The 14,298-nt window shown below is 41.6% G+C and overlaps 1 protein-coding gene across 7 annotated transcripts in view; it reads left to right on the forward strand.

Annotated features, from left to right (window-relative positions):
• The window catches only part of CTCF (CCCTC-binding factor), a 35,584-nt gene that overhangs the window by 1,059 nt on the left and 20,227 nt on the right, over positions 1–14,298 (forward strand). For 2 of the 7 annotated variants that reach the window (XM_030470772.1, XM_030470774.1), the window contains 2 exons: positions 7,476–7,588; positions 11,377–11,471. The exons of 2 other annotated variants lie outside the window; for them this stretch is intronic. In XM_030470772.1, coding sequence (XP_030326632.1) covers positions 11,418–11,471 — 54 coding nt within the window. In that variant the 5' untranslated portion in view covers positions 7,476–7,588; positions 11,377–11,417. Of the gene's footprint in view, positions 1–5,664; positions 5,949–7,475; positions 7,589–11,376; positions 11,472–14,298 lie in introns of those variants that run through there. 3 more of the 7 variants (XM_030470775.1, XM_030470778.1, XM_030470773.1) reach the window with 2 other exon arrangements.

Here is a 14,298-nt window from a genome sequence, read left to right on the forward strand (position 1 = left end):
CAACCGCCCCCCCCCCCCCTCCCTCTGGCTCCGCTCCCCGCCGCCGCCGTGCCCGGGCAGCGGGTGTCCCGCCACCCGCCCACCCTCTTTCCGCTCCGTTCCGCCGGGCTCCCGCGGTGGTTTCAGGCCGCCGCGGCGTGTTGGGGAGCAGGGGCATAGCGGGGCTGCCACCGACCCGGTGACAAGCTGTGTCACTTGCTTCGACATCGCTCGGGCCGCGGGGGCCCCGAGGCAGCGCTGGGGCGGCCGCAGCCGTGCTCCCGGTTAGCGCCGGAGCCTGAAAACGCGGCACGAACCACGGGTTGATTCCCTCCCTTGCATGGGGGGGAGGGGGGGGTGAGGAGGAGCACAAAACCCGATTCTTTTTGTGATGCAGAAGAGGAAATCGCACATGCTCTGTGTTCAAGCAGTTTGCTTTTTGTTCTCTACATCAACTTCAGATTTCTTCAGTAAATGTGTTTATACGGTGTCAGATTTGGCCTTGCCTTAGCTTTACGAAATGAGTCTGGTGCAGCGGATTTGTCATGTTGTGTGGATCATTTTCTGTTCAGTGTAATTCTTAGGACTTGCCTGTTTGTGAGAACAAGCTCGCTTTCCTGTTTGTGACTTCCTATTTTTGTTTTTTATCTAGTCTTCCTCCCTTAAATAAATGCAAGGCTGCTCCTCACCTCCTGCCAGTTACTGAATTCTGGTAATACACTCCAGAGGTGTTTATTAGAAGCATCTGAAATACTGTTTACCACTTACAGTGTATGTGTTTTTTGTTTCAGTGCAGGAAGTATGTAAATATTTTCTCATGTTCCAGTTTATTCTGCTTCTGCAGAGCCTGTTGAATTTGTAGGAGTCCATTTGGTGTAAGAAATAACTCCATATTGTAGTCAAGCTGCTGTTCTTGCTTAAGCCTTACCTAACATTTTACTTCAGAACAGAAATCATTAGAATCGGAGGAAGGAGCGATTTTAGCATAAGGGCAAAGCAATATTGGGGGTTTTTAGGTTGGTAGATTTTTTTACATCCATTTTGCTTTTCTTCTGGGTGTACAGGGCCAGCTCAATTTTAATGGCCTCCCTACTCACACTATGCTTGGAAAGGTTATTAGGATGCACAGAATGGCTTTATTAACACTCTTGAAACTTTGAGTTCCTGCAGCCTCAAGTGGCCCTGCAGCTGAAATAGTACAGTGAGGCTCATCCAGTTTGGGCAAAGCTTGGGAAAGTGTCACTCCAGTTTGCTGGCAGCTTGTGCCTGCAGTGTTACCAAGGGAAAGAGCTATTTCAAGAACTGCTTCCCTTAGTAGCAGGCTGTGTCTTGAATATGAACCATGGCTAATCTGTGTCATTCCCAGCTCTTGTGCCTACAGGTTGATACCTGCCTGATGCAGTGCCATTGCTCTTGTCTTGAAAATGCCAGAAGCTGACCCATGTTTAGTCAGCATTTACCTGGAAAATCTAATTCTATGTAATTACTAACTTTGTGAGGAATTTCTGCATCTTCCTTCATCTGCATTTGTTCTCTGCCCCTTAGTACTTCATGTCCAAGATCTCCTGCTTTTCTGATGAAGGTTTTTGGAAGTCAGATATTGAGCGTTATTAGGTTTATCTGCCCTCTGAGAAGAGCCAGCCTGTTCCTTGCCCTTATCCCTTGTATTTTGGCAGATTCTTCATCACTTGTAACAGCAAGCTGTGTTGAGCTCTGGCCCCTGGGTAGCTCTTCCTGCTGTCTGAACAGTTTTTTGTAGATCGGCTATTTCAGATATATATATCAATTATATTAGCATAAAAACTCCATCCTAGCAGCTCTTGCTTCTCTTACTTCTTTACAAGCGAGGGAATGCTTGAGGGAGTAACAGCATTAGGATTGCAAATGCTGCTTCCTCCTGTGCATGTGCATGCTCTAGAAATACGTGTAACAAAACTGAGGAACAGCTACTGCTGCTACCTGCGCCGGCAAAGGCGCACACAGAACTGCTGGCCTTCAGCTTCCATGCTGGAGCTGCAAGAAACCAAAGCTTTGACTCAGTGGTTGTTTTGGCTTACTGAATGGTGTTTGTTTTGTTTTGACTTGCTGAACTCTACTGATTTGTTTGTCTGACTTTAAACCTTTGTTCATCCATCTGGCTGTGGTTCAGATGCCCAGTAAAATCTTTGTTGTACTCAACCTTGACATTTCAATATAGTATGAAGCTCTGCTGCTCTGCCATGCTACCTGCCTTTAGAGATGCACACAGATCCGGGAAATGTCCATTTTTTGTTCAAAGATTACATTTACTGTTCATAAAAATGGTTCAGAACGTGGCTTTTGTTCTTTCAGATTTTTTGCTGAAACTTAGGAAGAATCCTTGTCGTGTCGTGACTGTAGATCTTGCCTTTTTTGTACTGAAGGATATTTGAATTTAGTTTAAAACACCCTGTTCTGCTGCTTGTCCCACTTCTCTCCAATAATCACCATTCTTCAGGAATTAAGTGAGATATTCTAGACATATTTAATATGAAAATTAAACAGTACCTGCTCAGCTGAGTGATCCCAGTATTTTCTGATTAACAAAAATAATCTTGAAAAGAAGGGTAGAATAAACATGAGGCGAGTAGGGAGTTTTATGTTTCAGATTGTATTAACATTCAGGTATCTATATGCTGAACAACTTAGTTTTGGTATCTAAATTAAATATAAAGTGAAGTTTCCCCTATTTAGGTTATAAAAACTTGGAAACTATCAAGTCTTAATGTCTTTCCAGTATGGTTCTTAACAGGTGAAATACAGAAGTAGCACAGAGACAGCTCTCATGTCTGTTATGGAGTGGCAGGAATGGCACAGTTAACATGTGTTACTTAGGGAAGATCTGTGATAGAATGGATTCCTGAAGAATTATTCCTTAACTATCCCTGTGGATAAAGTTGTGAGTCGTAAATGTTTAGAGTTGCATTTCTCACATAAAGCTTTGTTTTCAGAGACCCTTCAGTTCCAGCCTTCCCACTTTTTGCTGTCAGCTCCCTGAGGATTTCAGTGTGGTGGTGATACTAAGAGGGGGAGGTATGTTTAAAAGCATTTAAAAGCACTAGAAGTGCAGTGATCGGTTAGGATGTGCTGACCAGGTAGCACAGGGGAGGGCTGCTGTACTGGTAGCAGTGCAGCAAGCTCTGACACAGGCTATTTTCTGTACACTCTGTAGTTCAGGTAATGTGCATAATTGTTTGGTCTGTCGGCATCATCTTATTTTTTTGCCATAGCAACAAACCGGTGAAGTTTCTAAAGCCACATGAGCTTTTCCCTGAAAAGCTTCACTCAGACGTCAAGAGACCATGAACTAAGTTCAGCTTCTACTGAAAATCTTATTTTACCTCTCTTCTTTTTTTCCCCAGAATATAAAACTTTCTGTTGACATCACTGGTCAAATTCTAATAAAAGAGAAGCCAAATCACAGATTGTTTGGAGTGTGAAAGATACCTTTGTCTGTATTAATAAGCATCATGATTAGAAGCTTGTATGTGTCTCAGACATCAGCAGGTAAAGTAGCTATCTGTAAAGTAGAGGAGAAAGTAGCTTGGTCCAATTCTATAAGGAATATGACTTGCCTTTACTGAGATATCAAAGTAATCCTTATTCTCTCCTTCAGGTATTTAGAATTAGGTTGCTGTTCTGCAAGCTTCTGATATAACTCTGTGGTGGCGTGTTTTGTTGTTTTGCTTTGTTTTGTTTTTAAACAACCCCAAAACCAAACACAGAACAAAACATAAAGAAACCACCCAAAACCCCACCACCGGAGTACATTGGGAGGTGAGAGAGATGTTTGCTGTGGCCAGTGCTTTTTTTTCCAGTTTTAATGCTGGAATATCCCTACCTGTAGTATTGGAAGGAATATTGTACAGTTGATGCACTTTGGAACATTAGGGAAATTGCAGGAGGTTGGAGAAGTGCTGATGTGTCAGTCTTAAAAGGAGGTGGAGTGGATAAACATGGCAGCTAATAATGCATGGCTAGTACTACATGGTGTTAATACATCTATAGTTTACATTTTTATCAGCTCTCCTGTTTGTTCTTGGTACAGGATTGAGTTAAGGAGAGAAGAGTATGTAATTAATCCTAGTAAATAAGGCTTTAAGGAAAAAAGCTTGTTAAATTTATTATTTGACTTTGTTAAAGGTATTTCTCTTGATGCTGAGGACCACAGGGAATACAGAAAGTTGCTATTGAGTATCAGTAAATGCCATTCAGTTAAGGAATAGTCCAGGGGTCTACGAGTCTGAGTAGTTTCCATGGATGTTCAGCAAAAACTGGTAATGGCTTGTCAAAATTTGTTTTCATTCCTGATTTTGTTGATGCAATATCTCAGGTGATTTAAAACTTCTGCATGATGAAACTGGTTCATGGAGAGGTGATCAGCACAAAGGTGTAGCCATTGCTATCGTCAGATGGAGTAGATAGATTGGGATGTGTGTGCTAAGGCTGCTGTTGTACAGCTATACACTTGGGAGCAAGGCAGTTTAAATCAAGGCACACGGTGTCCTGAAAAGCAGCGGCTGAACTGCGTTTTGGAGTCACAGTGGATAAACAGCTTGAACATTAGTTTTCAAGGTGATGCTGTGACCTTGAAGCTAATGTAGTTCTCAAGTGCATTAATGGAATGAGTAGAGATTCTTGCCTGTGTGGGGTGAGTTGAAGTCATTACCAGCACACTATGTACAGTTCTGGCAAAAGCACTTAAAAGCCCCCAAATTATTGTCTACAAGGAGGATTGATCTCCAGTTTGATGGAGACCTAAGTAATAGTGACATGCGGTGAAGGAGTAAGAATTTACTGTGCAGCTTCTTGGGAAAACTGAGAGGTGACTTGATCAGAGTCCTCAGATACCTCCCTGGCAAGATAATACTGGATATTAGTGAGCTTTTTTTAATCTTGCTGACAAACACAATAGGAATTTTTAGCTTCAGAGATAAGTTCAAATTAAAAGTCTGAAGTTTTTCACAGTGAAGGTGATTAACCATTGGATTATGATATGAAGAGCAGCTGTATATTTCTGAATTTCTTAACAACTTTGAATCAAGATTGTGGGGAAAAAAATCTGAAAGTTGCTTCAGGCAGCTGCAAGGTACTGAACTTCTTTTGTTTCGTATATGTTTAGAGAACTGTATTCCATAAGAGGTCACACTTGGTGATGAAATGAGAGGTGATCAGAAAAACGTTGGGGATCAGCTCCTCTTCTCTTTCACCAGCTTCCCTCTTTTTAAACAGAGGTAGGGTTAGGACTTTTCCTGAGAAATCTAGAACATGATCAGGCCATAAAATCTTCTGGAGAAAGCAAGCAGGTATTGATAGCTGTATTGGAGATCTGTCAAAATAGTGTCCCATCAGTTTAGTCCACACACGTGACTGTAAAAATTCCTTATCTGTGGCTGTAGTATTAGTGAGCTGTTGGTAGGATAAATGTTATTTCTTCTCTGCAAGGGCATTCTGTTAGCTTGTGTTCAGCTTCCTGTCTACTGAGCAGCCCTGGGACCTGGTCAGCAGTGCTGCTCTCCAGCCAGCCAGTCCCAAGCCTGTACCACTAGAAGAATTCTTCCTTCCCAATTCACAGCACTCAGTGGGGGTGAAGCAAGGTGATTTTCATTGACTGCTTCAGAAAATATACCTCTGTAAAACCTTCTAATTTTTTGTTACATTTATTGACTCATATGTTATATTGCATTTTTATGTATGTGTGAAATTATTTTACATGCAGTGATTCTCATTTTAAAGTGAATGCCGAGTAAGATACTGACTTAATCAGGAATTAAGCTAGGGAGAGAAAAGCTGTGGAAGAAGGAGTAAACGATGCTTAATTTTGAGCTCTGATAATGTGTCCTGTGTGGAGACTTGACACAAGTGTTTGACACTTTAGAGCTCTCCAGAATGTTACAGTGAGTAGCCTGATGGGCTGAGCATCTCTAGGTGGAGATTGCTGAAAGCTACAAGTACTTCTCATGTATCACCTGTTAAAAAGGTGGGAAGGGGAAAATGTAAGCTTGAGAACTGTCTCAGCTACAGAGCTAAGCTGCCTATAATCCACATGCTTCTCTGAATGGGAGTTTCATCAGAAGCACCTGACGCTTGAGTTTGGCAGCTCTAGTTTCTCTAGGGTGTTTGTAAGGAGGCAGATAGGGTAGCTCTGCTGCTACCACTTGTGATTTGCAGCAGCTCAGTGTGTGTCCAGTCTGCTGCTCAGTGGTGTGGTCCCTAGCACTTGCAGGAGGACAGCTTTTTAGGTAGATGCATTGAGGTTTGTGGTGAGCCTGTGGCTTATAGGAGGAAGAAATGGCGGAAAATACACTGCAGTTGATGAAAAACGTGTTTTGGTAAGAGACTGTAGGTTCAGAAATGGATCATCAGGATCAAAGCTTGAGGTCCCTAATCACATGGCTTGATGTTGGGATAAGGGTGGTTAACTGCAGACAGGACTGATTTCTGTCCCTACACAGTGTTTCCTGCTTGAGCTTTTGGAGACAGACTCTTGCACTAAATGGACACTGATCTGTCCTTGTAGGGCTTCTTTTTTATGTTTGTGTTGGAGAATGGGCAATTTTATTTCCCAGCCTATTGATAAAAGCTATACAAGTGAATTTACTTTTGATGTGTTGGGAATAGCACCAAACCATTTTAGGGAAGTAAAAGTCATAGCTTCCCTGGAATGTTAAGGGAACTGTTGTTGCCTCATCTCCTTCCAATTGTGTACTGGCAAGTAGATCACCAAGTGATGAGGTAGTCACCTAGATTTGCTTTGTGGGGACAGCTAGATGCAAGTGGATGTGGAAGAACTGCAGCTCTGATTTTGATTTAAGCCTTTGTGGGCTTAACATTTTGGGGTAAGTGGAGGCTTTCTGAAAAGGTAGTTGAGATCGCAAGTAGTAATAGCAGCGTTTGGATATTTGTAAAAGTGTTTTACTCTTCTGAATTGGAGCACTAAACTTGATATGTTTAAAATCATTGTGGAGGGAATTGAATTCTCTCATTGTTTAATGATGAAAGAGATGTCCTTGCTCTGGACTGGCTCCTGGAAGAGCTTTTCACTGCTGTAGAAAAAATGAACAGTAGTGATTTTTGGACAATTATTTCAGCTTTTTGTGTTGTTCCTCTATCTTCTTGTATGCGATTTGCAAAGCTGTTTCCTTGAAACCACCTCAAACATCCAGAGATGTAATATAAAAGCAGGAAATGCTACTGAATTAAAAATGCCCCCATTTTGGGTTGCACATTCTTGACATGGGTGTAACAATACTACATTTTAAAACAGTAGATTTCTCCTGTGTGCTAAACTGTTTGCAGTGGAGGTGCAGTATAAACTAATTTTGCTTTTCCAGTATGTACAGTGAGAGAACCCTTTAGAGGCACTTCAGGTGTTTTCAGATTACACATTGGAAAAACTTGGATTTTAGAAGACAAGTAGTTTCAGTCAAAGCTTATCAGATTATTAAAACCTCTTTTCTTTTCTTTTCTTTTTGGAGGATGGAAGAAGCTAGTGTTATCCAGCATTCCTGCTGAGTATATAACTTACTGCCACTTCTGATCTTTGAAGAGAGATTTATTGCTTCCTGTGGCAATACTGAATACTCAAAAGGTATTTATTGATTACTTGATCCTTGCCTACCTTCCACATTAATGCGCTCCTCTCCTTCCTGCTCAGGAATGACCACTGTTGACTCCTACCTACTCTGAGCTACTAGAGCATTATATGAGCCTAGAGTAGTTTATACTTTGCTTCTGTAGTGCGTGTGGAGATAGTTTTGTCCTGTTGAAGCAGCTGCATCCTCTCCCTTTTCTGCCAATGTTTTGACCTACATGAAGAAGAATTTGGCAGCTTCCATGGCTGTATGATAGAGCAGATTATCAAATATTCAGATGTCTGACTTGCCTGATGTGACATCTGTAATGTTTTTGGAGACACCTGCTTTGAGTGGCTTGTGCAAACAATTCCTTAGGGATGTTTTCTCCAGCACCACCAGATTCAAAGAAGGAAGATAGCAATGAATGCTTGTCCTGCTCTGTTACCAGTCTGGCTCTCTCTGATTAGAAGTACTGGATCCAGAGCAGTTGTTTGTTGATATGATGTGTTACCATTTGTTCTTGTCCCAGAGCTGCCTCTTCAAGCAGACTGTCCTGTGCTGGCAGCCAGGGAACCTTTTCAACCACCTTGTGGCACTCAACATATAATCTCCTGTTAAAATTCTGGAGAAAAGAGTACACTATAGTCCTTATTTCTTCAAAGACTGGTGTGTCTTTTTCATTAGTTTAGAATTACTCATTGTGGTCTTGGGTTTTCTCCTGCCAGTAAAAAAAAAAAAAAAAAGTAGTGAGGTCCCTTGTCAGTATCGCTTCCACCTTTTCTATCTGAAGTTCATATAGGAGCCTTGTCTGAGGTAGCTCTTGGTACAGCCCTTCTTTGACTTCATGTCACACGTGGGTTTGTGTCTCCTGAACTGTGATACTCTGTGCCTGTGCTCTTTTAATGCTGTTCTCTTAAAAACTAGGTGGCTTTGTATAGTCACTGCTCTGTAAATGCTACTCACTAGTAGGTTGCTGAGAATAACTCTATTTCTGCACATCAGCTGAAGAACTGGTCAGTGTTTGAGATCCTGAAGAAGGGTTTCAAGTCCTGTAGAACTTGTGTGGAAGAGAATGCTGAGACCAATAAATCTCTCTTTCCTAAGAGCTTCATAGTTATAACTTCATAGATGAAAAAAATCCCTCACTTTATGTTTGAAGTTAAAGTATATCCTTCATTTTCATATGGTGCCAGAGAATATTTTACCCAGTAAAATAATTTGGGTTGGAAGTGACTTCTTGTGGTACCCTGGTTCAGTCTCTGGCTCAATGCAGGACTGGCTTTGAAGTTAGATGAGGTTGTTCAGCGCCATATTTCGTGAATATTTTCAGTAACTGAAAGATTATTTTCCACAGTATCTGTGAGCAACTTGCTCCAGTGTTTGACTCCTCTCATTGTTGCAGCTTGTCTGTTGCATCGTATCTTTTCACTCTGTACCTCCCAGAGTGTGGGTCAGCTTCTCATTGCTCCTCTGTTAGGTAGTTGAAGGCAGCAGCAAGATCTCCCCTTAGCCTCCTCACAGCTGTCAGTTTGCTCTTGTAGGTCTTGTTCTCCAGCCACCTCATCGTTTTGGCAGCCCTCTAATGAGCTTTTTCCCATGTGTACTAACCTCAGAAATAGGCATGTGGAGCACTTGCATTTCCAGCTTATCCCTATTTTCCTTCAAGCTTATCAAACCTTGCCCATATGTCAAAGATCTGATTGGAACATAAATTCATGCAAGGTATTTTATGCCAGAAAATAGGCTGGATACTGTAACAGAAGTAGGCCATCTTTCCAGTAAAGGAGGGGAGGAGTGGCTCTCCTTCCCTCTGGGACATTGCCATGGAGTCAATCAGAAACGTCTTGCATTTCTGAAATCTGTATGTCTGCAGTGCTAGGAAGCTTTGCTCCTTGGGTTGTGCGTCAGTAGGCTGATAGTCCTTGAGTGGTATCAGGGCTGCTCTACTTCACATCATCTCTTTTTAAAAACTCCAGATTTTAAAACAAACGAAAAAAACCCTAAAACTTATTTCCTTAAGGAGAGTCAATACCTTGTAATGAGAGAAGGGTGACGGTTGTGCTTTGCATTGGCTCACCATCAGCTGTAATCTGCAGGTACCCCTCTAAACCATTCTGAATTTGTTTTGTCTATAGTGTGGAAACAGACTACAGTTATTATTGCTTTGTTTCTCTTTTCCCCTACTAAGAGCTTGGGTGCAGTTTTTGTTCAAACCAGATCTTTCCACTGTTAAGTCATTTACCAAGGAGAAGATTGGGTTTGAAAACTGGAAGAAAACTGTTTCTTGATCCAAAATTTCAGGAAAACCAAAGTTAGGACAAAAGACTAGCAGTAGGTAAAAGGCTGCCTCCATTCAATGCAGTGTGCTCTGTTGAGGAGTCCTGTAGTGTTTTGACCAGTGATGAGACCTATGAGATGATAGTTCCACATGAGAGTTGTTTGCTTCTCATCTAGTGTCTTCTGACTGGAAAAGTCCTTCACTCTTAAGGCTCTTCTGTGTTAATTTACAAGTTGTTAAGTTTTAGGAAATGGTAGTCTTCTCCAGGGTTACAGGTCAGGAATAAAAACTTAGCTACTGGCAGTAACTGGTTTACATGCCTACCAACACTGTTGTGCAAGCTCTCACCAAGACAGAACCTGGCAAGGTTGCAGCTTGGGTCAGCAGTCTTACTTTGCCCTTAGCAGTGGCACACACCCCACGTATTCTCTGAGCATTCCCTTTTCTGGTCAGTGAATGTATAGAGCAGATGTGATTTTTGCAGAGTTAGTGTGAAATAAAGAGATCCATTTCAAATGTTTTTTAAAAGCTCACTATCACTGAGTATCCCCAGCTCTACAAACTTCTCATCCGTGGTGTACTTTGAACCTCATAAACAATTAAAAATAGACTTGTGTAGGAAAAAAAATGTAGCCAGAACCCAGACTTGAGTGTCTTGTACTAAATAAACGACAAAAGAACCAGAGGAGAGGTACTTAAATTCAAAGGATGTAGAGCTAGAGTGAAATTCAACACTGCTTGGTCACATCACTGCGTGCAGCAGGACTTTGTGCCTCACTTGAGAAATACTCCTGTGGAGCTGCTTAGTGCTTCTGGGGTTTGTAGGATGTATGCACACTGAGGACTGAAAAAGATGACAGATGAGAAGTAATGTACTACCTTGTAAATATTTTAGTTCTGTAAATGTATTTTAAGCTCTTAATTGATAAGGATAACAAAGGTAGCTTTGCAACTCTGCCATGAGCTGACTGTTCCTCCTCAGGAAAACAAGGTTAGAATCATGTTAGAGCCGATTTTGTTACTTTATCAGTAGTGCCCCTTGTTGCACTAACAGTACTGGAAGGGTTGTACTTACTCTAATCTACACCCCTTTAACAATAAAAGCTGCTTTTGTGTTCTAATCTGGTATTCCACAGCACAAGAGAGAAAAAACAGCTGAAGAACCAGCTCCAAAATGTCATGTTGCAGTCTTCACTTGACATGAGGCATACAGAGGTTTAGGTTGTAAGAACCGAAAATGCTAAAGAGTTTGAGAAGAGGCAGAGAGAGGGGAGTTTGTAAAATGAGTTCATTCTTCCTCATGAAAGGTATTAAAGCCAATTAAAATACTCTTGGTTTTGTTTAAGGCTTTTTTGGTAAGTGAAGAGGTCCTGAAGCAGTTATCAATGCTGCTCTTAGAGGTGTGGGGCTACACGTTTTCTGTTAAACAAGCATTACACATTCAAACAGTGCTTCCCCCCCCCCCTTCTCTTCCCTTTCTCTTTTGTGTAGTTTCACTAGTACAACTCATCTGTTCTGTTCCAGAGTGTGTTCTGACATCAAGAGCTGCATGAAGAATAGCCAACATGAAGAGAACAAATCAGTCCAGGCAGAAGTGCAGAAGCATCAAGAACCTAAATGTAAATTAAGGGGTTTAAAGTGTGGTATGCATTCAGTGTGAGGCAGTACTTTCCTGAGCGCTTAAAGCTTACACCATGCTGGGAGAAACTCTCTGGGCCTGCTTCTCTTGTGGCTGGCCCGAGTGTTGGGCACACCAGAGACCTGGTCTGGGTGGAAATAAGCATCTTTTTGGCTGGGTGAGTTCTGGCCTGGATTAGTTTCCTGCCCAGTTATCTGCAATCTTAGAAATGCTTGTGCTAATGTGAGGGATAGTTGGGGTGACATGGGTAGGAACGAGTGGGCAGCTTATAAGTGGAGATGGCTTCTCTGACAAAGTGTGTGTGTTTGAAAATGAGGCCTTATTCCTGCTGGAAAGGGTTTTTTCCTCCAAGGTCGAGTGCCTTTGTAGGATTTTTATTTTTTCTTCATCTGCATTGAAGGTTGATTTTAATGGCACATTTAGGGCTCAGTGTATGATAATGTGAGTCCAAATGAATTAGATGTGTGTTTAAAATGTATTAAACTAAAAACTTTAGCATGAAGGCCACTGTGTAGGGTTCATCTGGGTTTGGTTCTGTTTGCATCTGTTCCAACACTTATTAATTTGGATAAACTTCCCTGTGATCTGTGATTCCAACGCAAGGGTAACTTAGGCTCCAGGAGTTTGTCTTGTCCGCCTCCCTTTGGCCAAAACTCTCTTGGAATTTCCTGTCCTTGCTGCAACAACAGTAAACTACACCTCTACATTTGACAGCCTGACATTAAGTTAACTAAGCACTGACTTTAGTTTTCCTTATATGCATCAGGGTGTAATTTGTGAGGTGACTCACAGTTCCTGCATGGGCAGCTGTTGTTCATGGAGTAGGACCCATGTCACCATCCTAGGGATGAGCACTTACTGCTCGTCTGATTTGAAGCCTGAATTCCCTTGTCCAGGCAGAGTGTCACTACTTAATGAGTACTCACAAGAAGATAAAAGGAGCAGCTGTTCCCCAAAAGGTAGTTCTTGGATACTCATTCATCTAGATGAAGCCTTAGAGGAAAACAAAATCCAAACACTTGTAGCTTATTATGAAGTCTCCGGAATGCCATGAAACTTGTTGCATTGGTTTCTTCTTGGGGGGAATCAGATGCCAAAGAATCCTGCTCTGGTCAGACTGATTTTGAAGAAACACCTTTTTTTGCTGTTAGCAGTTTGCTAATAGCTTAAATGAAAGCCTCAATTCATATGTGAGGGGAAAAATGACTGCAGATACTTGCTGAGAAACCTATTAACCTTTTCTGGTATCTACCCACAGTAGGAGACTTTACTTTTGGTGACAGTGGATTTTACAGACTGTTTTAACCTGCAATAGTTTTCCATTGTTCTCAATTTAGTACCTGAAAGTATTCCAGTGGTCTTCTGTGAGCTCCTTCATTACTTTTATATTCCAAAGAACTCTAAAAGGGAGGGACTGATTACTTTTATGATCTAACATCAGTTGAAAAGGAATTCCTCTGTGACTGCTACTTTTAAAGTGTAAATCTTTCTGTATCTTACACCTGATAAAATTGCCTGTTCTTCTGAAATAAACTGTCAGGTTAGCAAAACAGAATAGCTTGCTTAATAGATTAAGAAGGGAAACATTTCTCCAAAAGTTATTGATATGGAAATGTTTCATTTGGGTTTCCCCACTTTATCTAGAGAATTCTGTGTATGACTAAAGTAGTAGCTCATCTGGTGGGACTGCACTAGCAGTTATTGGAAGAAGTAGGGAAAAACTAAAGTTTAAAAGAACATTAACTAAGAATGGAAGGAGAAGTTAAGGAAGAATGGAAGAAGGTTTAAGAACAAGAACGTTTACTAAAATTATCCCTACTACCTTCTCAATAAAATTTGAATTCTCCAAATCTAAAGGAAAAACAAGGAAAAACTGGTTCTTCCAGAAATAAAGCTGAAAAGCTTCTACCAGACTGCTTTCTTCATTAAGGCTTACCGCGTCAGATAAAGTTAATTATAGCCCAGGTGACTTCAACATGGGTAGGATTTGTTGTCAGTAACTTTAGGAATTTTTTTGGGGGGTGGGGGGAGGGAGAAGGTGGTGTGGTGTGAATATTTCTTCACAGTGCGAGCTGGAGGCAGTTGGCATTGTTGCATGACAATTTCCTGTCTATTGCAGGCTACAGCTTATTACAGCAGAACTAGCAGAATTAGTTCTGGAAGAGCTGTGGCCATGGGGCCTTTGCCACTGTTGGGTGTAAGGATTAAGAGGGACCTTGTGCTGCAGACAACTGAGGAGAAATACAGAGTTGAATTTCCTTCTGTCTCGCTGGGCTACCCTGTATTCATACTCCATTTTCGTGTGTTGCCTGTCTTGCCTCCCCTGAGTTCTTGATCCGAAGTCCTAGGTTAACTTTATCCTGAGTAATTGCAGGAAGTCACTTGCTGACTGAAAAATAGGGATCAATGCTGAATGAAAGGTCTTATCACTTTGCACTATTTCATGAGACATGCTGTTTGAAAGAGCTCTGTTCTGGGCAGGAGCAGCAACTAGGAAGATTACTTTTGTAGGTAGGAAGGAGAGGGCTAAAATGGCAGGGGGAGGCTGGAGGTAGTTTTAGAATTGTCACAGGATGCTTTTTGAACCTAATTCTACATCAAGCTGGCTGTGGGTAATGTCCTGTAGCCATGGAGATGGTGGCTTGGCTGGGCTCTTGGAGGCTCATAAAGGTAGCAGGTGAAGATTGCTTCTGATAACATCTGGCCCAAAGCATGCTATCTTCACGTAAGTGTTAGTAAAAGGTAACTTTGATTCACAATTAACTACTGATTGAATAAAAGAGTGGTGTGTGGGTTTGATCACAGGT

The sequence above is a fragment of the Strigops habroptila genome, chromosome Z, assembly GCF_004027225.2.
Source record: "Strigops habroptila isolate Jane chromosome Z, bStrHab1.2.pri, whole genome shotgun sequence".
NCBI lineage: Eukaryota > Metazoa > Chordata > Aves > Psittaciformes > Psittacidae > Strigops > Strigops habroptila.